At 43.4% G+C, this 24789-nt stretch overlaps 1 protein-coding gene across 5 annotated transcripts in view; it reads left to right on the top strand.

Annotated features, from left to right (window-relative positions):
- The first annotated feature begins 21686 nt into the window (after positions 1-21686).
- CACNA1D (calcium voltage-gated channel subunit alpha1 D) overlaps positions 21687-24789 on the top strand; it is a 344231-nt gene continuing 341128 nt past the window's right edge. For 3 of the 5 annotated variants that reach the window (XM_043886202.1, XM_043886200.1, XM_043886201.1), the window contains exons 1-2: positions 21688-22127; positions 24085-24394. In XM_043886202.1, coding sequence (XP_043742137.1) covers positions 22061-22127; positions 24085-24394 — 377 coding nt within the window. In that variant the 5' untranslated portion in view covers positions 21688-22060. Of the gene's footprint in view, positions 22128-24084; positions 24395-24789 lie in introns of all 5 variants that reach the window. The other 2 variants (XM_043886198.1, XM_043886203.1) reach the window with 2 other exon arrangements.

Raw genomic sequence — 24789 nt, 5'->3', positions numbered from 1 at the left:
ATCTAGTTTGTCAATTGTTTCTTTCATGGATTATACATTTCATATTCTACCTAAAAATTCATCACCATCTGCAAGGTCCTCTTAATTTTCTCCCATGTTATCTTTTAGGAGTTTTCTATTTCTGTACTTTACATTTCAGTATGTGATCCATTCTGAGTTAATTTTTGCGAAGGGTGTAAGATCTGTGTCTAGTTTCATTTTTTAACACATGAATGTCCAGTTGTCGTGGTATCATTTGTTGAAGAGTCTATCTTTGCTCCCTTGTATTGCTGTTACTTCTTTGTCAAAGATCAGTTGACTATTTTTATGTGGGTCTATTTCTGGACCCTGTATTCTGTTCCATTGACCTATTGGTGTGTTCTTCTACCCAAATACCATGCTTTCTTGATTAATGTAGCTTTTTAGTAAGCCTTGAAGTCAGACAGTGTCAATTTGATTTTTTTTCTATCTCATTATTGTATTGGCTGTTTTGAGTCTTTTGCTTTTCCATATAAACTTTAGAATTTGTTTGTTGATACCCTGTAAAATAACTTGCTGGGGTTATGATTGAAATTGAATTGAATCAACAGATCAAGTTGGAATGAACTGACGTCTTCACAATATTGAATCTTCCTATCGTGAACACAGAATATTTCTCCATGTATTTAATTCTTCTTTTATTTCTTTCTGAGGCTTGTAGTTTTCCTCATATAGCTCCTGTACATGTTTTGTTGGACCTAAAACTACATATTGGGTGGGCCGAAAAGTTTGTTCGGGTTTTTGATAATGTCTTAATGGAAACATCTTTCTTCCTTTCTAATATGTACATTCAGTGTTATAAAATTCCCTCTCAGCTCTGCTTTTATTTCATCCCACAAATTTTGATAAGCTGTATTTTGACTTTCATTTAGTTCAAAATATTAAAAAAAAACCTTCTTTGAGATTTCTTCTGCAACCCATGTGTTACTTAGAATTGTGTTATTTAATCGCCAACTATTTTGGAATTTCCAAAAGAAGATAGATGATCTCTTTGTTATTAATTTCTAGTTGATTCCATTGAGAGAGGGGTGTTGACATCTCCAACTATAATAGTGGATTTCTCTATTTAGTCCTGTAGTTCTGTCAGGTTTTGCCTGTTATAGGTAGATGTTTTGTTGTTAGGTACATACGCCTTAAGGACTGTTATGTCTTGGAAAATTGACTCCTTTATCATTATGTGATGTTCACTCCACTTTATTCCTGATATCTGTCCTCGCTTTAAAGTCTGCTCAGCATGGCATAAATTTAGCTTTTTAGAATTAGTGTCAGTATGGTTTATTTTTCTCCATCAGTTTGCCTTTTTGAAGGTTTAGAAGACTCTGAGGGCACGTGGAAACACGAGGGTGGAGTAAACCGGGCTGCCTAAATCAATGAGTGGTGAAGAACCTCCTCCTAACCAGAATGCTTGCCTTCACCTGTGAGATGAGCAAGAGGAAAACATTAATTTAATTAAATCACAGACATTTTAAAGTGCATTATCTCTTAGCATTATTTAAATAATAAATGTATCCTTGTTAGCATTGTTAATTTATATAGTTTTTCCTTTTTTTTCTTTTGATATTGATCATCCATGGTATTGGCTTGCTTCCTGTTGGCGTCTCTCTCTGGTGGGCCTACATTTATACCTTCCTCTGCTCTGCTACATCCTTCACCGTTCTTCATGGGTTTTCTCTCTTCAAGTGCTGAGATTCAGGGTTACAAATATCTTTAAGTTTCACCAAAGTTGGATCTTTTTCCTTATTATTTTTTATAGTAATTTCTAGGAGAAGAATGAGGATGGAAATATCTTTACTCTCTCCTCTGTCCTCTTGAAACTTGAAGTCCCTTGAGTTATTCTTAAATGTGTTTAGGTTGTAAAGTCTTCTTGGACCAGGATAGTGTCTCGTTTGTATTCTCTCAACACTGTGAATTTATAAGAGCTACAATAACATGGTAGATGTTGAAATCCAGGTGGTTTGGACACACCAAGCTCTCTGAAATGTGTCAGTGTCTCTGGCTGGTTTGGCTTAGATACTGTCTAAGAAACTAACTTCCACCTTCCTGTCTTCTCTGAACCACTGCTCTTGGCACCACTGAACCAGTTTTCTTACAGGCCCGTAACCACTCTCTATGCTTTCTCAGGGAGGTGTAGACCATCCTGAGAGAGAGAGATGAACATCTTTTTATAGGCAAGGCCGAACGGATGAAGGCTGTCTTTTGTTTCAGGAAAGGTATCATCCCTTAAGTTTTAAATGACGTGTGAGTGGGGTGGTTTTGCAGTGTGAAAGCTCAGTGTCAGGAAACTATGTTTATTCTCAAGGTTTTCTCACATCTGTGTGTGTGTGGGCTCAGTCGCTAAGTCATATCTGACTCTGAGACCCCATGGACTACAGCCCACCAGGCTCCTTTGTCCATGGGATTTCCCAGGCAAGAATACTGGAGTGGGTTGCCTTTTCTGCCTCCAGGGGGATCTTCCCAACCCAGGGATTGAACCCACCTCTCCTGTGTCTCCTGCATTGGCAGGTGGGTTCTTTATCACTTGAGCTGCCTGGGGAGCCCTTCTCTTATCTAAGCCCTACTTATAGCTGATTTGCATTGTTGCACTGCAGAAACCAACAACATTGTAAAGTAATTATACTCCAATTGAAAATAAGTTTATTTATTTATTTATTTTTTCCAATTGAAAATAAGTTTAATAAAAAAGAACTTTCAGAGAAAAATTATGTAGAAGAATCCCCTCACATGCTCAGTGACAGATCTGATCTGCCAGAGCCCTGTTCATCTTGAAGCTGAATCTAGCAGTCTGGGTTCACGGCCACACCATGTACTTTCTGACTCTGAGTAGCATCCATGGGTTCTCCTCCTTAACCACTAGCTTTCTCATGAACCGATAAACTCCTCTGTGCTTAGAAGCAGCAAAGCAGAGACAGCCTCGTGCGCCCTGGAAATGTCTGGGTTTCTGTCAATCCGAGGATGAAGGGTGTATGTGGGAACCTCCGTTTTTAATTAGCCTTTAGGGCACAGCCTGCTCTCCACGCACTGTCACAACAAAGGGATCTTTATTTCTTTGGGGAATAGTATTAAGATGCAGGAGCTGGAACTGTATACTTGTCATGTTTAAAACAGCTTTTATCTCCTTTTTCATCAGTGGTCTTTGACAGCTGATCTCTAGTTCTGGCTTAACCATGTACTGGTTGTATAACCTTGGGCAAACTCTTGTCCCAGTTTAGTTCATCTAGTTTCCTGCTTTGTAAACTGGCAGTGGTAATATTTTCCCTGACCAGCTGCCTCAGAGACCTAGTAATCCTTAAAGGGCAGTGTGGAGATGGAAAAGTGTTATTAAAAATATAAAAAGAAATTACAGCTTAGAGAAGTTTTTCTTAGGAGGAGGGGCACGTTAAAAAAGGAAGTCCTGGTTGCCTCCTGAGAGAGTCCTATTCTTGGGGGTAGAAGCAGAACACAGGACAATGCTGGCACCGAGTTTGCAAAAGGCTCTGCCACCTCTGCCAGCCTCCCCACCTTTCCTCGCCCCCCCAAACGGAGACAGTAATTGACATGGGGCAGGACACCCCTCCTCGGTGCTGCCAGGCCACCTAGGCCGTGTGGCCTTGTCGGAGGACTGACAATCAGCTCCCTACTGCTTTCTCATCTTTTAAAATCCAATTAAACATCTCTGGCCACAGCGTGACAATTGTCTGGGCTCCACAGAGTGGAACTTCACCCGAGGTGGCATTAGGAAGCCAAAAGAGGAAAAAAAAAAGCTGCCTTATCCTGGAAGGATCATGCCCACAGTTGCTGAAAGGGTGGAAGCATTGTGAGGTCTGGACCCGTGTTCAGGTGGTTCAGAGCAGTGGTCTAGCTCAGTTCCAAACTTCTAGAGGTCAAAGGTCATGGAGCAGAGTGAACCCCGTCCACACGGGCTTCTGGGCTGAGAAGTGAGCAGGGCATGAGCTGTGTATGTGTGTGTGTGTGTGAGAGAGAGAGAGAGAGAGAGAGAGAGAGAGAGAGAGAGAGAGAGAGAGAGAAACCAAGTCTGAACAGAACATCCTAGCAGGAAGGGATGTGGGAAAGTTAGGATGGAACCAGATTATAGGGGACCTTGAAGCCACCATCAGAGTCTGACACTGCACTGTAGGGCCTGACCTCCTATGAAGGCAGGAGGATTCTGCTATGGGGAGGGTGTACACCTTGCAGATTACCGTCCTGTAACATCTTGCCATTGCACATGTTTTCTGAGGTTTATCCAGCCCGTCTGATCACAGTGCATTGACATGTGGATTGTTTAATACAGTAATGGCTCCCCATAAACACGAAGAAGATGCTATATCTAGAAGAATCAAAAGCTTCTTGTTCTAAAATAAATGCTATGCAGTTCCTGGATCAACAAAACAAAGCATTCAAAAGCAAGGAATCTGGACTCTGGTGCTGAATTTGCTACTATCCAACTGGGCATGTGAGGAAACTATTCTTTTCTTGAGGTTTCAGTTTCCTCATCAATAAAATGATGGAGAAAGTGACAGTTAGATCGGTGAGCCCCAAAGTTCCTCTGAAAACTTTCTGAGGAGTAGTTTCAGCTGCTGATATGTCTGTACCTTGTTAATTACCACTTGTCTCACATGTCCATAGGACCATTCTATTGTACCAAGTTTCTGAGGATATTTTAAAGATAAAATAAATGTCATGTAAAACAACAACAACAACAACAAAAACACTGATGTATTTTGTCCTTACCAGGTGGACTTTCACCATTTGAAGATCCATTTAAAATTGAGGTATAATTGACATATAAATTATATTGGTTTCATATGTAAAACATAATGATTTGATATTTGTATATATTGTGAAATGATAACCCGAATAAGTCTAGTTGACATCATTGCATACATAGTTAGAGAATTTTATTTTTGTGGTGGGAACTTGTAAGATTTATTTTTTAGCAACTTTCAAGTAGGCAATATGGTATTTTTAACTATAGTCACCATGCTATACGTTATATCCCCCTGACTTATTTATAATTGGAAGTTTGTACCTTCTGACTCCCTCCAATCATTTTGCCCACCTGCCCGCCCCTGCTTCTGGCAACAAATCTTTTCTTTGCTCCCATGAGCTTGTTTTTTTCCCCTTTAGAGTCCACATGTAAGTGACATCATGAAGTACTTGTCTTTTTCTGTCTGACTTATTTCATTTAGCATAGTGCTCTCAAGTTCCATCCATGTTGCAAATGGCAAAAATTCATTTTTTTTAAGGCTGAGTAGTATTCAATTGTATGGATATATATATAAATAATGTGTGTATAAATAATAATTATAAATAATGCTGCTATAAACATAGGGCGTATATGAGATTATACCCTTTTGAATTAATGTTTTCGTTTGCTTTGGATATATGTCCAGAGTGGAATTGTTGGGTCATATAGTAGCTCTATTTTTAGTTTTCTGAGGAACCTCTGTACTGTTCTCCATAGTGCTTCACTAATTTACATTCCCACCCACAGGACACGAAGGTTCCCTTTTCTCCACATCCTTGCCAACACTTGTGATTTCTTGTCTTTTGCATCATAGCCATTCTGACAGGTGTACTGTAATACCTCATTATGTTTTTTTAAACAATTTATTTATTTTTTAATTGGAGGATAATTGCTTTACAGAATTTTGCTGTTTTCTGTCAAACCTTAACCTGAATCAGCCATAGGTATACATATTTCCCCTCCCTTTTGAACCTCCGTCCCCATCCCACCCCTCTAGGGTGATACAGAGCCCCTGTTTGAGTTTCCTGAGGCATACAGCAAATTCCCATTGGCTATCTCTTTTACATATGGTAATGTAAGTTTCCATGTTACTCTCTCCATATATCTCACCCTCTCCTCCCCTCTCATAAGTCTATTCTCTATGTCTGTTTCTCCACTGCTGTCCTGCAAATAAATTCTTCAGTACCATTTATCCAGATTCCATATATATGTGTTAGTGTATGACATTTATCTTTCTCTTTCTGACTTACTTCACTCTGTATAATAGGCTCTAGGTTCATCCACCTCATTAGAACTGACTCAAACGTGTTCCTTTTTATGGCTGAGTAATATTCTATTGTGTAAATGTACCACAACTTCTTTATCCATTCATCTCTCGATGGACATCTAGGTTGCTTCCATGTTCTAGCTATTGTAAATAGTGCTGCAGTGAACAATGGGATACATGTGTTTTTTTCAGTTCTGGCTTCCTCGGGGTATATGCCTATGAGTGGGATTGCTGGGTCATATGGTGGTTTTATTCCTAGTTTTTTAAGGAATCTCCATACTGTCTTCCGTGGTGGCTATATCAATTTACATTCCCAACAGTGCAAGAGCATTCCCTTTTCTCCACACCCTCTCCAGCATTTATTGTTTGTAGACTTTTTGATGAGGGCCATTCTGACCCGTGTGAGGTGGTATCTCACTGTGGTTTTGATTTGCATTTCTCTAATAATGAGCAATGTTGAGCATTTTTTCAGGTGTTTCTTAGCCATCTGTATGTCTTTGGGGAAATGTCTGTTTAGGTCTTTTCCCCACTTCTTGATTGAGTGGTTTGTTCCTCATTATGTTTTGATTTACATTTCCCTGATGATTAGTGATGTTGAGCATCTTTTCATGTACCTTTTAGCTATCTGTATGTCTTCTTTGGATATGTCTATTCATATCCTTTTCTGATTTTAAAATCAGATTCTGTTTTGTTGCTATTAAATTGTATGAGTTCTTTATATATTTTGGATATTAATCCCTTATCAGATATATGATTTGCAAATATTTCCTCCCATTCAGTAGCTGGAGTTTCATTTTGCTGATAATTTCCTTTGCTGCCCAGAAGCTTTTTAGTTTGACGTAGTCCCACTTGCTTATTTTTGCTTTTTTTGCCTTTGCTTTTGGTATCAAATTAAAAAAATCATTGCCAATATCAATGTCAAGGGCATTGCCACCTATGTTTTCTTCTAGGAGTTTTATGGTTTCAGATCTTACATCCAGTTCTTTAATTCATTTTGGGTTTATTTTTGTATATAGTATAATATATTGGTCCAGATTCATTATTTTGAATGTGGTGATCCAGTTTTCCCAGTAGCATTTATTAAAGAGACTAACCTTTCCCTATTGTATATTCTTGGCTCCTTTGTTGTAAATTAATTAACCATATATGCATAGGTTTATTTTTGGGCTCTCTTTTTTGTTCCATTGATCTATGTGTCTGTTTTTGTGCCAGGACTACATTCTTTTGGTTACTTTAACTTGGTAATATAGTTGAAATCATGGAGCATGTTACCTCCATCTTCATTCTTCTTTCTCAAAACTGCTTTGACTATTGTTTCATGGTTTCATATACATTTAGGATTGTTAGTTCTGTTTCTGTTAAAAATGCCATGGGAATTTTGACAAGGATTGTATTGAATCTGTAGATTGCTGTGGGTAGTGTGGACATTTTAAGAATATTAACTCTTCCAACCCATGAGCGCAGAATATCTTTCCATTTATTTGTGCCTTCAATTTCTTTCACCAGTGTCTTACAGTTTTCAGTGTACAGGTCTTTTACCTCTGGTTAAATTGATTCCTAAGTATTTTATTCTTTTAGACCCAAATGTAAATGGGATTGTGTTCTTCAATTTCTCTTTCTGATAGTTTGTTATTAATGTATAAAAATGTAACAGGTTTCTTTTTCTTTTTCCATTTATTTTTATTAGTTGGAGGCTAATTACTTTACAGTTTTGTAGTGGTTTTTGCCATACATTGACATGAATCAGCCATGGATTTACACGTATTCCCCATCCCGATCCCCCCTCCCACCTCTCTCTCCACCCGCTCCCTCTGGGTCTTCCCAGTGCACCAGCCTCGAGCACTTGTCTCATGCATCCAACCTGGGCTGGTGATCTGTTTTACCATAGATAATATACATGTTTCGATGCTGTTCTCTCTAAACATCCCACCCTCGCCTTCTCCCACAGAGTCCAAAAGTCTGTAACAGGTTTCTGTATGTTAATTTTGTATCCTACAACTTTACTGAATTCATTTATTAGTTCTAGCAGTTTTTGGATAGAGTCTTTAGGGTTTTCTATATATAGTATCATGTTATCAACAAATAGGACTGTTTTACCCCTTCCTTTCCAATTTTGATGCCTGTTTTTCTTTTTCTTGCCTAAGAACTCTGAGTAGGACTTCTGATGCTACAGTGAATGAAAGTGGTAAGAATGGACATCCTTGTTTCATTCCTTATCTTAGAAGAAAAGCTTTCAGATTTTCTCCTTTGAGTATAACAGTAGCTGTGGCTCATAATATATGGCCTTTATAATGTTGAGGTGTGTTCCTTCTATACCCACTTTGTTGAGAGTTGTTATCATAAATGGCTGTTGAATTTTGTTTTCCTGCATCTATTAATATGCTTATATGATTTTTATCCTTTATTTTGTTAATATGGTGTATCATATTGATTGATTTGCAGTTATTAAGCCATCCTTGCATTCCTAGAATACATTCCATTTGATCATGATATATGATCTTTTTAATGTATTGTTGAATTCAGGGAAATTTTAGAGAAAATGAAAATGATGTGCCAGTGGTTACAATGTGTCAAAAATGGATCCTAGGTTCCAGATCTCTTCTTCCAGTTTTCTTCTTGCTGTCAGCTGTGGAGTTCGTTATATGATGGACTGATTACCACACTTTCTATAGTTGTGGGAGATTAGAGGGAAAAAAAATTAGTAAACTATGGAGTAGTTGGGAAAGGCTAAATGGCAGAACAGGGCCTAGGCTGGAAACTGACAGAGGGCTAAGATTTAACTAGGCAGAGAGGAGGGAGTCATACTTCCCAAATAAATCAGAAAGCAAGGCAAGGCTGGTGTTTTGGGAGGAGTCAGGAGCTGTACTAGTGAGAACAGGAAGCCTGGGAAATGAGGAAGGGCCTTACAATCACCAAAGCCCCCAGGTAATGCTGAAGCTCCTATACTTGGTGTGCTAGGACCGAGGAGACCCAAAGTATGGGTTTGGAACTGGGAGCATCATTATGACCTGGGGCTTGTTAGAAACACAGCATCTCAGGCCCACCCTAGCCCTACTGAATCCAGATCTTCATTTTAACAAGATCAGCAGTGATTCCAGGCTTCCCTAGGGGCTCAGTGTAAAAGAGCCTGGTAAAAGAGTGGTAAAAACCTGTCTGCCAACGTAGGAGACACAGGTGCAATCCATGGGTTGCGAAGATCCCTTGGAGAAGGAAACGGCAACCCCCTCCAGTGTTCTTGCCTGGGAAATCCCATGGACAGAGGAGCCTGGTGGACTACAGTCCATGGGGTCACGAAAGAGTTGGACACAACTTAGTGACTAAACAAACAATAGAGGTGATTTCTGTGCACCTTAAAGTTTGATAAGTACTGTCATTCAGGACAGTGGTTCTCAATAATAGGATGTCTGATCTCTGACCCCCAGGCCTCCTAAATCAGAATTTTCTGGGGATGGGGCTTGGACATGAAAGGTTTTAAGAAGCTCTAACCTGCAGTCAAGGTTGAGAAGTACTGTTTTCATGGTTGTATAGCAAGAATGAAAATACTGGATCAGAGAATAACATGGTGAAAGATTTAATAAAGATAAGTCAGGCAGCAGTATGAACAGTGTGCTCAGGAAAGAGAGATTAGTGGCAATGAACCAAAGATACAAAATGAAACAGAAGACCACTCCACCAGGTCGAGTCTTGCCGGTTGAGAAAATAGTTGTGCTAGAATTTGCTGCAGGGAGCTGGTTTGCAAAGGCGTTAGTTTGACTTAAGACATTTCCAGTTAGATTTGATGGCAACTATTGCTGGCAGGCACTGGGTGGTGTGGGACTGGAGCTTAGGTGAAAGGGTGGCGCTCACGTGTGGATTTGTGATCCAGTGGGAGCCTGAGTCATACAAATGGTATAAGAAGACCAGATTACAAAATAAAGGCTTTTCTTGTGTATAAATTAGAATGGGAGGCCTGGAAGGAATTTTAGAAAACTTTAGGGCAGACTTCTCCGCACCATCCAAGTGTCTCTGCCTCAATGATAGCGCAAGGCATGTCCTTCCTGCTTGGCCTCAGCAACTGTCAGCCTAGATCAGCGAAGGACCATGCCCTGGGCCCCCGTGTAGAGCCCCATGGAGTTCATTGCCGGAAGGGCCTGGCCTGTGTGACGTTCCCTTGCCAACTCTGTGACTCAGCTACACACTTCCACAGTGATCTTTTCAGAGTAAAATTATGTGTGGCAGAATCTCTTTTCCATGCCTCATGGTGTTGCCCATCTGTGGAGTCATCAAGCTCTGTGCCCTGGAATCAGAGAGGAGGAGGTATGCAGTGGGAGAAAATTGGGAGCCTGCGTGGATGGTAGGAACCTGGGGTTCATGCTCTGCACCAAGGATCCACAGTCCAGCACCCCTCTCCTAAAGGGAGGCTGGGAGTTGAACAGTAATACAGAGACCACTTCAGCAAAAGGGTGCAAACCAGATTGAAGATACACACCAAGATGAAAAGAAGTAGTCTTTTAGAGTCAGGTTCAAATCTAAGTGAGCTCTGCTACTTGCTGACAGAATCCTTGCACATGTTTCCTTCTCAGCTAAATGAGGAATTTTCTCTTCTTCATGGGCTGTAGAGAGCACATGAAATATTGCATGTCAGAGTGCTTTGCAAACTACACTCTTAGGATTTTTTTTTTTTTAAAAGAACACAGAATGTCAAATATATAGACAGATGTGGACGAAGAGGACCAAATGAAGTTGGAAGATTTGCTTTCGTGATAGTTTGGGAAGTTTCCTGTCTTTCTTAGTGCACCAAAAAAGCAGGAATCTTCCTGTTTGGCTCTGTCTCTGTTGTGATCTATTCATTCTTCCTCTTTCAGCCTGAGACTTCCCAAGTCAATCCTTAAGTTTTTTTTTTTTTTAAAACACACCTATGATGCATACTTGGTTCTGTGTGCACATCTGGCCTTGGGCAAATCTGCGAAGGAAGCAGTTACCTATAGTGACCTGAGGTAACACTTTAGGGTATGGTTCCCAAAGCAGGCATGGGTGTCCCACTGTTCAAGAACAGAACACTTTACCTGGGAAATAAAGGGCTGGATGTGAGATTTCCAGGGCTGTTGGCATTTCAGGTGGCATTTTAGCTTAAAGCTTTAAGCTTTGATGATGGAATTTCTGGCATCGGTGTGCTGGGTGGAAAAGTGCAGAATTAGATCTCTCCAGTATCCTTGAAACCTCAGTACACAGGCTTCCATTCAGGTGTTAGGTTGGCCTTGTGGTGGAATAATTCTCAGCCCTCAGAGATGTCATGAATTGTATGAGCCACACTATAAGTGCTCTGGGATTCTGTGAAATGGATCCAGTTGCATTACTTTGTCAAATTTTGCAAGAATCCAGGAGAGAACAGAGGAGAGTAAGCTATTGTGCTCCTCCGGGGATAAGTACCACTGCAATACAAGGGCATTAATGTTCCTGTCGCTGGCAGAATCTATTCAGAACCATCAGAAGCAGCAACCAGCAGAAATCTCTTAAAAAGCAATTCATCTGTACAGTGCAGCATCTTCAAACGGTAGCAGGCATCTGAATCACTTGGGGGCCTTGTTAAAGCACCGATGGCTGGACACCACCTAGAAACCATCCAGAGTTTCTGATTCAGTAGATCTGGGGTGAGTTGGAGAATTTGTATTTCTAGCAGGTTTTCGGGGACTGCTGCTGCTGCTCTTATAGGAGCTACACTTCGGAAACTGTGAGTCCAGTGCCTTGTAATTTATAAAATGCTCTCCCGTTCCAGACTCCTATGATCCTCTCACACCTTGTGACCTTGTGAGGCAGGGGCTTCACAGATGAAGGAGTAAGTTCAGAAAGACAGTGATCGCTGAAGTTTGCCCCCCCAAGTCAATGGCGAGCAGAGCTGGGTCTCTGAGCCTCCCACTTTTAGAACTTTTTTTCTAGTTCGAAAGTGTATCATTGCTGAGTTCTAGGACGTAAGTCAGGTGTGGCCAAAACGTGACCCTCAATCTTCTAATCCTTTCTGTAGGTTTCTTTCGATTCACTTTGCCTTCTGCAGTCTAAGCTCTAACAGTTGGGGGCATGTTGGAGACTTTTGAAGAAATACATTTGGAAGAGGAAACAAAGAGACTAGAGGGAAGAAGCTTCTAAGAAGAAAGGTCTCTGAGTGTTGAAAGGGTCCAGTTAGGCGGCTGGGAAAGGAAGCCCAGGAGAGACTTGCTGAGGGAAAGGGGAAGGGGAGCAAGCTAGTAGAAAAGTAAGAATCCTGAAAAACCTTTTTTAGCACCGAGGCATTTAGCTTCAGGGATAAGATACACAGTGGTCTGTCCTTGAGTCACTTGGTTGTGTGAGAGTCGCTCAGTCATGTCCGACTCTTTGTGACTCCATGGACTCTAGCCCACCAGGCTTCCCTGTCCATGGGATTCTCCAGGCAAGAATACTGGAGTGGGTTGCCATGTCCCCCTCCAGGGGATCTTCCCGACCCAAGGATTGAACCTAGGTCTGTCACATTGCAGGCAGATTCTTTACCATCTGAGCCACCAACTCACCCACATCAAAGTCTAGTCTGTTTCTGATGTAAAGAGTGTTTGCAAAGCCCCTCCCACCAACCCTGGCATTCTTTGCTATTTACTATTAAAGTAGTGTCAGTCTTAGAAAAATTACGAAGCTCTGGATATGTTTCCCTTTCAGCCCCATGTGTTCCTTGTTTTTATCAAAATGGAACACTAACAAATATTTATTCGGTTTTATAGACGTGTTGACAATAAAGACTACCATGTGTGTCTCCCTGCCATGGTGATTATTTTGCTCAATACATGATTGACTGAGATGTCTTCAGTGTATTATAAACACACATTAAAAATAGCAACCTGAAAAAAAGATAAAACTGACAAATAGGAAGTTCCATATTTTTGGAGGCAATACGTTGCCAACCTGGTTATTAGGACACAAAACAGATAATCTTTAGTGCGTTACATAACTTTGTATGATTCTTCTTCAAATAAATGTCTCTTTTGACTCCTACAATGTTCCTTTTCATTTACAAAACTTTGTCAAACTGGAATCCTTTTAAAAGAGGCATTTTTTTCCCCTGCATGCATGTTCTAATAGCCTAGGATATAGAAAGATCTGACTACTTTTTTGAAATTTCAAACTCGCGGTCAAATTCTAGTTTTTAGCATCTACTTATGACTATAATCATGAAGCTAAGAGAGGTTACTGCATTTTCATGTTGCATTTTTGTAACTGGAAAGAAAATGTTCTTAAATTGGCTAAATACTCTACTTTGCTAATCAAAGGGGATTAAAGGGGTCCAAAGCATTCAAGATTTGTTGCTGCTTATTTCTGTGTATTATTAAACAACTTAAAATTAATGAAATGAAGATTCTTAATATTTTTTTAATCATTTCCTACTTAATGTTCCCCCAAAACATTGATTTAAAAGTGGAAAAGACTTATGTCAATATCAAGGACTTGTGACTTTTTTTTTTACAGTGGTAAGAAAAGTGAACAAGTCCACATATATTGTGGGTGCCAGGTCTGAGAGGTACCGGTGCCATTTAAACTTTAGTTTTTGTTTTGCAAACTGAATAGTTTAAACAACTGCTCTGAGGAAATGAAAGGAAACTATAACATTTGAACTATAAAATTTCTGACGTTTATTGACTCACTGGATATCCCAAACAACTTCCTATCCTCATAAATTTGCTCCTGTGGTTGGTCAGAGGCAGACTTGTATTATTTTTCCATCACCATGTATGAATACACCAGTTTTATTTCCAGTGGTTAGTTGCTTTTAACATGGAGGTGGCTGTGCCGTAGTGCTAACTAAACCCAATGTTCGATGTGCTGTGTATGTGTCCCCTTTCACATCCAGTATGTTCCATGGTACTGCACTTGTGTGCCTGGATGTAAATACCTATTTCACTAATATCTCTGTCCTTCTACTTTATCTGCTTTGCGGGGGGAGGTTGTCAGTATTGGTTGTTAAACCTTCAACAGTAAAGTGTATACTGGAAATGAAAATGAAGCAAAATACAAAACTCTTTAAAAAAAAATCCAAGTGCATTCTCTTGCTTTGGGACTATATTGAGTGACAGGATTCTCACAAATGAAAAGGACAGTCATCACAGTGGATTGATCCTATCCTAATGCAGGCAAAGAGTTAAGTGTTAAGGTCAGGCCATAAAGGTTAGAGTGAAGACCAACCAAAGGAAGGGCAGACCATTTATGCTTTATTTAATTTTTTTGGCTGTACAGTATGACATGCAGGGTCTCAGTTCCCTGATGAGGGATGGAAACCCTGCTGGCTGCAGTGGAAGCAAGAGTCTTAACCACTGGACTGCCAGGGAAGTCCCTGCCAGCTCCATTTAAGTGGTGCCCTCTTTCCTTCCTTTCTCTCTGTAACTGCACATACTTAAATTCACATGAGATATCTGACTCAAGTGACAGTATGTCTCTGAGCTTCTACAACATTATTGCAGATCTTTGCAATAAATCAATGAGATGGGTGATAGTTTCCCTGTTATACCTGAAGAGGGTGAGTTCCTCAAAGCCATGTAGTTACTAGCTGGCAAGGGCAGGATTTGAGCCCAGGAATACCTGGCTCTAAAGTCTGGCATCTCCAGTATTTCATATCAGAATGGCAAGAGCCCTTAGAGATCATGTTTTATAACCAGTTTATTCCACAGACAGGAAACAAGACTTGCCCCCTTCACTGTTTCCTTTAGTCAGTGTGGATAATAGGGTGTTGACTGTATATCTTACACTTTGCCAGGATTTCCCAACTGGGGAAATGGAAAGGATTTGCTGCATCAGAGAGTGATGGATAAGATTTAAGAATTGGGTCAAGGGGGATGGGAATGAACCAGTTAAAAGGAACTGGAATTACATAGCCTGATATGAAACATAAATCCTGCTCTTCAAGTGAATAGTTAGTTGATGAAGGATAAAGACCAGCTGGGCTCTACTTTCCATGTGACCAAAGCAAGAAGCAAGGCCTTTAAATAATACTTTAAATAATACTTTGCTGGCTGGGGTATGCTGTTGTGTGAGTGCTAAGTCGTGCCCAACTCTTTGCTACCCCATGGACTGTAGCCCGGTAGGCTCCTCGGTCCATGGAACTTGCCAGGCAAGAATACTGGAGTGGGTTGCCATTTCCTACTCCATGGGATCTTCAGAGCCAGAGATCTAACCCGCGTTTCCTGCACTGCATGTGGATTCTTCACCACTGCGCCACTTGGGAAGCCCAGGTAGGGACATAAGTCTGTGAAAGTCAAGAAGTCTTGATTGGGGTAGAGGTGTTGGGAGGAGGGTGGCTAGTTAGAATGGTGGAATGGGGACCCCTCCCCTGTTCCCCATGCTCTAGTGACTTCTAAATTGCCTTCTGCAAGTCTTTCTGTTTTCCTTGCCCAAGCTTAGGACAGTGTTGCCCCTCTCAATAACTATAGATAAGAAGTGACATATTCTTTCTGGAGTAGGAAAATGGCAACCCATTCCAGTGTTCTTGCTTGGAAAATTCCATGGACAGAGGAGACTGGCAGGCTACAGTTCACAGGGTCACAAAGAGTTGGACACCACTGAATGCCTGAGGACACAACGTATTCTTAACTGTTGCATCAGGACTTCCTGCATCTACAAATATTTTCAATCTCTGATCCAACCTGCCCACTAAGGTTAGAGCTATTTTCATGAAGCATAACTCTGATACTGATTCTCTGCCTAAAGATGGCCCCAGAGTAGCTATTTTTGAAGTGTGGTTTATGGAACCCCAGAGGTAAGGTTCAGTTACTTGCTGCCAGTTGCAGAAAGTAAAAATATAGGATGCCCAATTAAGTTTGAATTTCAAATAACCAACAAATTTTTTTTTTTTAACATGTCTATGTCCCATGCAATATTTGAGTATCCTGTATTTTATCCAGTAGCCCTCACCTTAGGGACCTTAAGATCCTTTTCAAGGGGTCTTTGAGGTCAAAACTATTTTCACGGGAACACTAAAACTTATTTGCTATCCCCACTGTGTTGACATTTGCATTCATGGTGGAAAATCAACAGCAGTTAAAACTTCTGGTGTCTTAGCATGAATCAACGCAGTGATACCAAAGTGTACTGGGGGACATCAAGTGATACACAATCTCTGTCATGTACTCATAGTAAAAAAAAAAAGTCAGTTTTACTAAAGGATCTCCTTAATGAAGCAGTAAAAATGATTAGTTTTATTAAATCTCAGTCCTTGTATAGATGTCTTAATATGCTGGGTGACATATTGAGAAGCAGATATAAAACATTACTGTTGCATGCAGTGGCTGTCTCATTTGTACAGTGGTTTGAGGTGCTGAGCTAAATGGTTGCTTGTTCGTGCAACACCATTTTTACTGACAAGCTTTGGTTATTGAGACCTAAGTATCTGGCAGATATTTTGTTGAAAATGAATGAAGTGAGCCAGTTACCTCCAAGAAAAATCTTGACAGTGTTTGTGCCAATTATAAAATTTGAGCCTTCAAGTGAAAATGAGAATTTTGAAAAATTTCTGTCTACCACTGAGAGCTTGACAGCTTCCCCATGCCTAAAGACTTTCTGATGAGACAGGCAGTGGTAACAATGAATGTGTTTTTTTGGATACTGTATGGTGAAACATGTCAACATTTGGAAGGTCTGTGTAACTCAGGGAGCCAAAATGTTTCAATGACCGATGCATGATGTTACCAAATTCTGCATGGGTAGAAAGATTCATTCACAGTGCTATATAAACTAATTGCTTTTAATATAACAGTGTATGAAAAGTTGCATTGTTATGGTTTCAAGTTCCATATTTCAACTAACTTTTAAAAGTCGAGTTTTGGTGTCATACCAAAGAAGAATAGCCACAATTATCTTAAAAGGCTATTAAAACAGCCCTTCCTTTTCCAAATTCATATCCACATTAGAATGAATATTCATCCTTTACTTCAATACAAATAATCCATCACTACAGATTGAATGCTGAAGGAGATAAGCGAATCTAGCTGTCTTCTTTCTCAGCCAGACCGTAAAGAGATTTGCAGAAATGTAAGAGAATGCCATTCTTCTCATTATTTTGTTTTGGAAACTAGAGTTACTTTCCTTTAAAAATTACGTTAACAAGTAATGGTCTTATTATATTTTAAAATGAACTAGAAACGATGTTTTAAATGTTTTCATTGTGAGTTTTGAATATGGTAAATATCAATGGAGACAATCTACACGGCAAAAGCTGTCTGGGGTCTACCATAATCTTTAAGCATGTGAAGGGGTCCTGAGACTAAAAAGCTTAAGAATCACTGACTTACAGGACATTGCCTAGACTGGTGAGCCAGATACTAGGGACTTGCTACCATTCTTCTCCATCCTGCCTCTGCCACCTCACTTATGACTCTGAAGTACTCCCAGGTTCCAGCCTAACCACCTACTAACTGACTTTCTGCTCCTGTTCTGCTCTTGCTAGTCCTCTGCCTGGAACTCATGTCTGAACCTCCTTTATCCACCTGTGTGCTGCTTACTGGGTCAGAGCTAGCTTCTTAGGGCCTGAGGATGGAGACTCATTCGGCCCCAAATTCACAATCTGTTTATGGCTATACGGTGCATCTAGCCTTCAGGATCTGTTTATTTCTCTTCCTTAATTAGAATTCCTGGAGTGCAAAGGACTCAATTTTCCCTCTGTTTATATATATATTTTTACCATTGAAAAGGCCAAGTACCCTGCCATAAAATTTATGGGATTTTTGTAAATATTAGCTGACAATTTCTAGCTATATCTGTGGCTTTTATGATCCCGTGCAGATTAATCAGAGTATTTAGTGCCTGCTGTGAGCAGAATGCTTGGCAGTTGGGGGAGGGGGGCTAAGGAGGTGATCCTTGCTTAAGGACCCGCACTGTGCTTGGAGAGACAGGATTTATAGCCAAGAAGCAATCACACAAGACACAAGAAGGTATCTAATCAAAGGAATAACCAGGTGCTGTAGGCCGTTAGGAAAGGGGAGGTGGGGGCGTTTGCAGCAGTGGAGGAATCTGAGCAGGCTCCTGGGAGGAGGCAGGGAGTTGCTGGGGACTCGTTAAACAGGGAGGGTTTAGTTAGAGGTCAGCAAGGCAGGATTTTGGGTCAGAGAATAACGAGCCAGGGCAGAGTCAGGAATGAGCGCAGCATGTTCACGGCCTAATGAGGAGGCTGCTGACCACGATGAAGGTGAATGGTGCGAAATAAGGTTGAAAGCTGGTCAGAGGCGTTTAGACCAGAGTCAGAGGGAGGAGGAACCAGCTTTTTCTCTCTTTTAGTTAGGGAAGTGACACGGTGTTTTCTGAGTACAAGATGGTTTATTTGCCGGAGGAGGAGAGGAGATGGGACATCTAATCAGTGGCCTAGGGGTGTGCGATGGTGAGGCCCTGGAGAGGGGTATCGGCCAGGTTTTCTGAATGAAATTCATTCAGATCACCACGTCAAGAATGTCAGTACGGCGCCTTTATTTTTTTTTTTTTTTTTTTTTTTTTTTTTTTTTTTTTTTTTAGTACGGCGCCTTTAAATGATAGTGTTATATATATAAAGGCCTAGGGATTAAAACTCCACAGTAGCATGTTAGTGACATAATTGGGTCTTATCACATGTGGCTGATTTAGAGATGAAATCTTTTATTCTAGAATTCCTTCATGTTTTATTGTTTCAGCTACTAAATAATTGCGTGTGTTTTGGGGCAAATTACTCCTTGGTGTCTTGGTTTTGTCATCTGTAAAATGAGGGGATTAATAATTTAATACGACCTGTCTCATAGCCTCATTGTGAGAATTACACGAGGTGATACATGTAAAGTGCCTATATTTGTGCCTGGCACATGGGAAGTTTTTAAAAAATATTAGTTATTATTATGTGTTTATTCAGGAATTCAGATGATCATGGGAATAGAAATATTTAAATTACCCAGTGGGCCAAAGCCTTCAGAACTAAGCTGAATGAAGGCCCTCAAAAAGAAAAAAAAAAAAAGATACAAAAACTTGATGGAGACATTGCAAAGATGGGATTCAGAAGCTGGGATGGAAAAATGTGAAAAATTCTAATTCCACAAAGTCATTAAGATCTGAAGTGTAAAGCTGGGAAACCCGAGTCACAATTTAATATCACTTCTCAGCTTAAACACCTTCACTGGTTTCCACCGCAGAGAAGATAAATCTAGTCTTTTTAGCAAGCCAGCCAGCTTTCCTTCCCCAGCCTGGTGTCCTGCACCTCAGCTGCTCTGCGCTCCTGCTAATTTTTGAACACATCCTGTCTAATACAGCAGTCTCCCTTGCCTTCACTCTCTCCCCCAAAGCCCATCCCTCTTACCCCATTGATGCACTACAAAATTAGTCACCTGTTTTTAATAGACTTTATTTTTAAGGGCATTTTTAGGTTTACAGAAAAATTGCTTAGAAAGTAGAGTTCCCGTCTATCTCTCTTCCCCAACAGTTTCTCCTGTCATTAACTTTCTGCATTAGTGTGGTTCCTTAGAACTGATAAACCAGTATTGCTACATTATTCTTAACTAAACTCCACAGTTTACATTAGGGTTCACTCTTTTGTGCTGTACACGTCTATGGGTTTTGAAAATGCATGAAAATAATGTTCTACACCCACCATTACAATATTGTATATTCACTGCCCTGAAATCCCCCTGTCCTTCATCTGTTTGTCACTTCCTCTTTCCTTCCCTATTTTTTAAGAATCAGTTAAAATGTCATCTCTTTGAAAATACCTGATTTCCTCTATTATAAATCTCTCTGATGCTCACATAGCACTTTCTTCATACCTGTTATAGCTCCTATGATCCAAATAGTGTTAGAAATACACACACTCTTTTCTTCCTGTACTAGAGTGTATGTCCTTGAGGAGGGGGGCTGCACCATAGATTTGTCCCCTGTTTTTGCCAGGTGCCTTGTGAATGCTGAGTTGTGAGCAAACAGCAGGGTGGGATTTTGCAGAATAGGTCTCAAGAGGCAGAGCTTTAGACCTAGAGTTCTGAAAGTGACAAGTGTACTTGTGTATTTTAAACACACTTCAGGACCCAGGGGTCCAGGATGGGAAACTCTCTGAGGGGAGCTGGTTACTCCCCTTTCAGATTTGGGCTCAGAAGCAGCCTCAGAGATGGCCCAGGCCAGTTTTCTATTACTAACTAGGCCTCAAGGCTCTCTCCTTGCCTCTCCTTGTAAAAACAGAAAAGGACAGGGAGGTTGGTTGTTCCCAGCCGTCTTGTCCGGATGCCCCTCTCTGGAAGGCCCTCCCCGCCCCCGCCCCCCACTTCTCAGATGGCCCCCAACAGCTAAGGGTGCCCAGGGTGCCTTCTTTGGCCAAGGAGCACCTTCCCTTAATTTCTTAGTTGGCGCGGAGCTTTTTGCTTTATTTTTGCTTTTCAGTCTCTGTTCCCAAATATTCTAAAAGGCTGTAGGAGCATGCAGATCAGAACCAAAGCAAATATATCGAACCTTGTGAAGTAACAAAGCAGACGTCCTTATTCAAGAGCCAGCACGACTGCTACATGAGAAATACCGGTCACGCACTAGAGACAGTAGTTTCCCCTCTGGACGGGAACTGCCATTTGCAAAATCCGCTCCCCCGATCCCCCCAAGTGAGACCGTGAAGGTACCATAAAACCAAACTACTCTCCTTACTTCTACACGGGAGCCTGCAGTTTCTAGCAGCACTGCCTATTCCTTCAAGGGACCCAGTTTGCAAGACCTTGGAGGCTTTGACTTCCCCGTACCTGCCTCCTAACACAAGTGGGGGTGGGGGTGGAGAGGGAGGAGAGAGGGAGTGGGAAAGAGAGGTGTCTTCCCCATCCCCCAACTGTCTCAGAGCCCACAGCAAAGCCAGATCCTGCGCTGGGCGGGGGTGGGATGGGGGACACTTTGCAAACCAGGTTAGATCTAAAGGGGCTGTTACCTGGGGCAGTCAGCCGGGCTCCCCAGCACCCCCGCAATTGGAAAGAGCCGAGGAAAGGTACGGGGCTCCAGCCCCGCTCCGGAGCAGTTGGGGAGCCGGGCAGAGCCCCTCGCCACCCAAGCGACGACCTCCCGCCCGCACCTGTGTTCCCAGGGGGCGGGGCGTCCTCCAGGTGTGCAGCGGGGGAGGATGGAGCCGGGAGCCAAGGCCCGCCGCGGGAGCCTAAAGTCCCCCGGCCGCCCGCCCCGAAGAAATGCCGGTGGAGGAGCGGTTCCTCCGCACCCGGCCTCGGCGGGATCCGCGGGCCGCGCCCGCGCGTTCGGGGGGGAAGGGGAGAGCACGCCGCGGCGCCGAGGGGGTTAAGCAGGCGGCCCGCGGCTGGAGCGCGCTTAACCCTTTGGCGCCCGCGGGTCAGCCGAGCCAGGCCGGGGTGGCGGGCCCCCGAGTCCCACGCGGCGGCCACCCGCACCGCGCGGGCCGTGCGGGGCGAGCCGCGGGCCGGCCTCCGATCGCCGGGGCGCAGCGCAGCCCGTGGGAGGCCCGGGGCGGGCGGGGGGAGGGAGGGGGACGCGGCGGCGGGCGCGCAGCGTCGCCAGGGCGAAGCCGGCGTGCGGCGCGGCGCGGCGGGCGCGGAGTGAGCGAGCGAGCGCCTCCGTCCCCGGATGTGAGCTCCGACTGCCCGCGGTCCCGAGCCAGCGGCGGCGCGGGCGGCGGCGGCGGCGGCGGGCACCGGCCACCGGGCACCGCGGCGGGCGAGCGGGCGGGCATGGGGGGCGCGCCGAACGGCCCCGGCGGCCGGGCCGACATCCCCGCGGCGTCCCTCCGCTAGAGGGGGGGACCAAGCCAATTCTCCTTTGCAGCAAAAAAATTACATGTATATATTATCAGGATAATATATACATCTGATCTTATTTTTTAGAAAAAGTTTATTTTGCTCCGATTTTGAAAAAGAGGGAGCGTGGGTGGCCAGCGGTTTTTTATAAATTATTCTTATTTTCTGTTATCTGTCCCCGTCCCTCCCCACCCCCTGCTGAAGCTTGACTAAGGGCAGGGACCGCGGCTCTCACCTATCGGTCACCCCCTTACCCGTTCCTCCCCCGCCCCAACGCCTAGCACAGTGCCCTGCACACAGTAGGCGCTCAATAAATGTTCGTGGATGATGATGATGATGATGATGAAAAAAATGCAGCATCAACGGCAGCAGCAAGCGGACCACGCGAACGGTGAGCAGCCAGAGCCTGGGCACCCGCTGCCAAATCTCATCCTTGTCATGGTCCTCCTCTTCCCACCCCCTCTTCCTTCTCACCACCCCCCTCCGTCTCTGATGCGCTGGTGGGTTGAGGGGGTTGGAGAGGATGCTTCTAGCTCGGTGTCATCTACATAGAAAGGGGAGATGCGTGACAACCACTCCATTCTCCCCTTCAGGCCTTGAATGTCAGAGTTAATTCTGCATTTGTGGGGTGGGGGTGGCCGTGGGGTCCGTGGAGTACGGTGCCGCCGCCGGAGGGGCGGCGAGCCTAGGTGATTCTGGTTCAGTGTCCTCGGGCTCAACTTTCCTCCAACGCTCGCGAGCGATGGGAAGAGGGTGGCTGTGAGTCTTCAGCTCGAGCCCCCTTTCTAGCCTCTTTGCCTCCTTTCCCGCCCCCTGGTAGATTAGGAAGAAGGTCTCTGGTGGCATCTGGAAAATTACGGGGTTGCCAGGTTTCACCCTTCTCGTCGGTGGGTGAAGCACTTCGCTACCCTTGAGAGGGAGGCTGGGTCTCGGAATCGCTGGCCAGAGGGTCGGATGGAAAGTGTATTCCCGCTCCCAGCGCGGCTGTGCACACGTCGGTAACCTAGCAATGCCCGGGGAGTCACAGCCGCTGTGGGGCTCCTCTCCTTAGCCCGGCCCGGGCACCACGTGCAGTTACCACGCTGCCGGCCGGCCGGGCTGGGTCGAAGGGAGGGGGTGCAGCTCCTGGCCAGCCCTCTTCACTCCTCCTTAGAGGTCGCTGGAGTCCCCACAGCCCTCTGAGGGCTCACAGCTTTCCCAATGAGCGCTCCCCAAGGTAAGACTTGGGACGACTCCTCCCTGGGTTCAGACCTCTGCTGCCCACTCCTGTGGACCCCTCCCAGGCTGCTAACCAGGCAGACCTGTGCTCGGCTCTGACTCTCCCTTGTGCAAGAATTGGTTTCACAAATGCCCATCCCTCTCGCTTTGACTTCTGTCTCAGTAAGGAGGTTGTGACCCAAGGCAGGCAGGTACCTGGGAGACCTGCCTGGGTCCTGGCCTGACCCCAGGCTGGAGAGGGCTTTGCACATGAAGTCTCCTTGGGGTTCTATCCTGTGTGCACTTGGGTCCCAGTCTATGCTGAGATGGTTCCTGTTTAGGCCTTGAGGGCCCCTGACATAACTCAGCCTGTCTCTCCTAGGTGTAAGGATGCAGGCTGCCTGCCTTGTCTGTTTCTCTGGTTGCTGGTTTGGCTGCTGCGGCTGCAATTTAAAATGCAAAAAAGCCCTAAAGATGTTTGCTGTTTTCGGAAGCCTGTGGAGGAAATGAGTCCCAAGCATCATGAATTTTCATTTGCAGGAAGTGTCAGTGCATAATCTAGATATTTGTTATGGGGCTCTTGGTATTGCCCTGGTGCCAGTGGAGGAGTTTTTTATTTTTTTTCCCCATGCTCAAAAAAATGCATTTGTGGCTGTGGAAAGATGTTGGAGTAACACCCTGTAAATGATTAAGACTATTGAATTATTGCCACTGCCTTTTTTTTTTTTTTTGGTGATGGTAGTTATTTTAGAGTAAAGCTGTGGTATGTATCTGTTAACTCACTAGAGATACACAGGCTTTGAAAGTCAGAAAAGATTTGGAATATAAGTGGAAATGACCTCAGTTTGTCTGAAGGAATGCACTGAAAGACTTCTTGTGAAGATATGGATGTAGAGAGGTACTAACTTGGGCGAAATGCAGCGGTCATCATGTGTTACTGACACTTTGCGCAGAGCTCAGGGACTTTTCTTGCTGCTCTGGATGACCAAACCCTGCTTCTGAAAAATGGGATATGAGGTTTCCAGTGCAAACATGGGGATGATTTCCCTGCTCTTCTTGATGGGAAACCACTTCAGCTTACTTCTGACACTGGATTCTCATTGTGTCTTTTTTTTTTTTTTAAATTTTTCTTTTTTTCTCCTTCTTCCCAGAGGCAAACTATGCAAGAGGCACCAGGCTCCCTCTTTCTGGTGAAGGACCAACTTCTCAGCCGAATAGCTCCAAGCAAACCGTCCTGTCTTGGCAAGCTGCAATCGACGCTGCTAGACAGGCCAAGGCTGCCCAAACTATGAGCACCTCCGCACCCCCACCTGTCGGATCTCTCTCCCAAAGAAAACGTCAGCAATACGCCAAGAGCAAAAAACAGGGTAACTCGTCCAACAGCCGACCTGCCCGTGCCCTTTTCTGTTTGTCTCTCAATAACCCCATCCGAAGAGCCTGCATTAGTATAGTGGAATGGAAGTATCCTTTTCTGGGGGAAGTCTTTCTCATTTTCTCTTTTACCATCTGTTCTTTAAAAGGATTTGTTGTCTGAAATGGCACTTAACAAAGTGATAGCACTTTGGAATGTGAGCAGTAGAAGCTGTGTGTATAGGATTTCATGGTATATAATTTTCTATCTCCTCTGGGTACAGATGGCTATCTCTCTGGGTAAATTTAGGTTACTGCGTGTGTGTGTGTGTGTATGTGGGTGTGTGTGTGTAGTGGTGGCAGGGGAGGGAATGACAACCTGAAACTTCAAAGGGGTAGATAATTAAATTAACCTTTGGTCATCTGACACTAGATGGTTAGTTTAAATGCACCTTTGTTTTTTGGCAGTGGTATGCATTGAACCTATTACAAAGAAGGTATGCTCA

The sequence above is a fragment of the Cervus elaphus genome, chromosome 24, assembly GCF_910594005.1.
Source record: "Cervus elaphus chromosome 24, mCerEla1.1, whole genome shotgun sequence".
NCBI classification, from domain to species: Eukaryota; Metazoa; Chordata; class Mammalia; order Artiodactyla; family Cervidae; genus Cervus; species Cervus elaphus.
The sequence above is the reverse complement of the archived record's forward strand: the minus strand, read 5'-3'. Positions and strand labels throughout refer to the sequence as shown.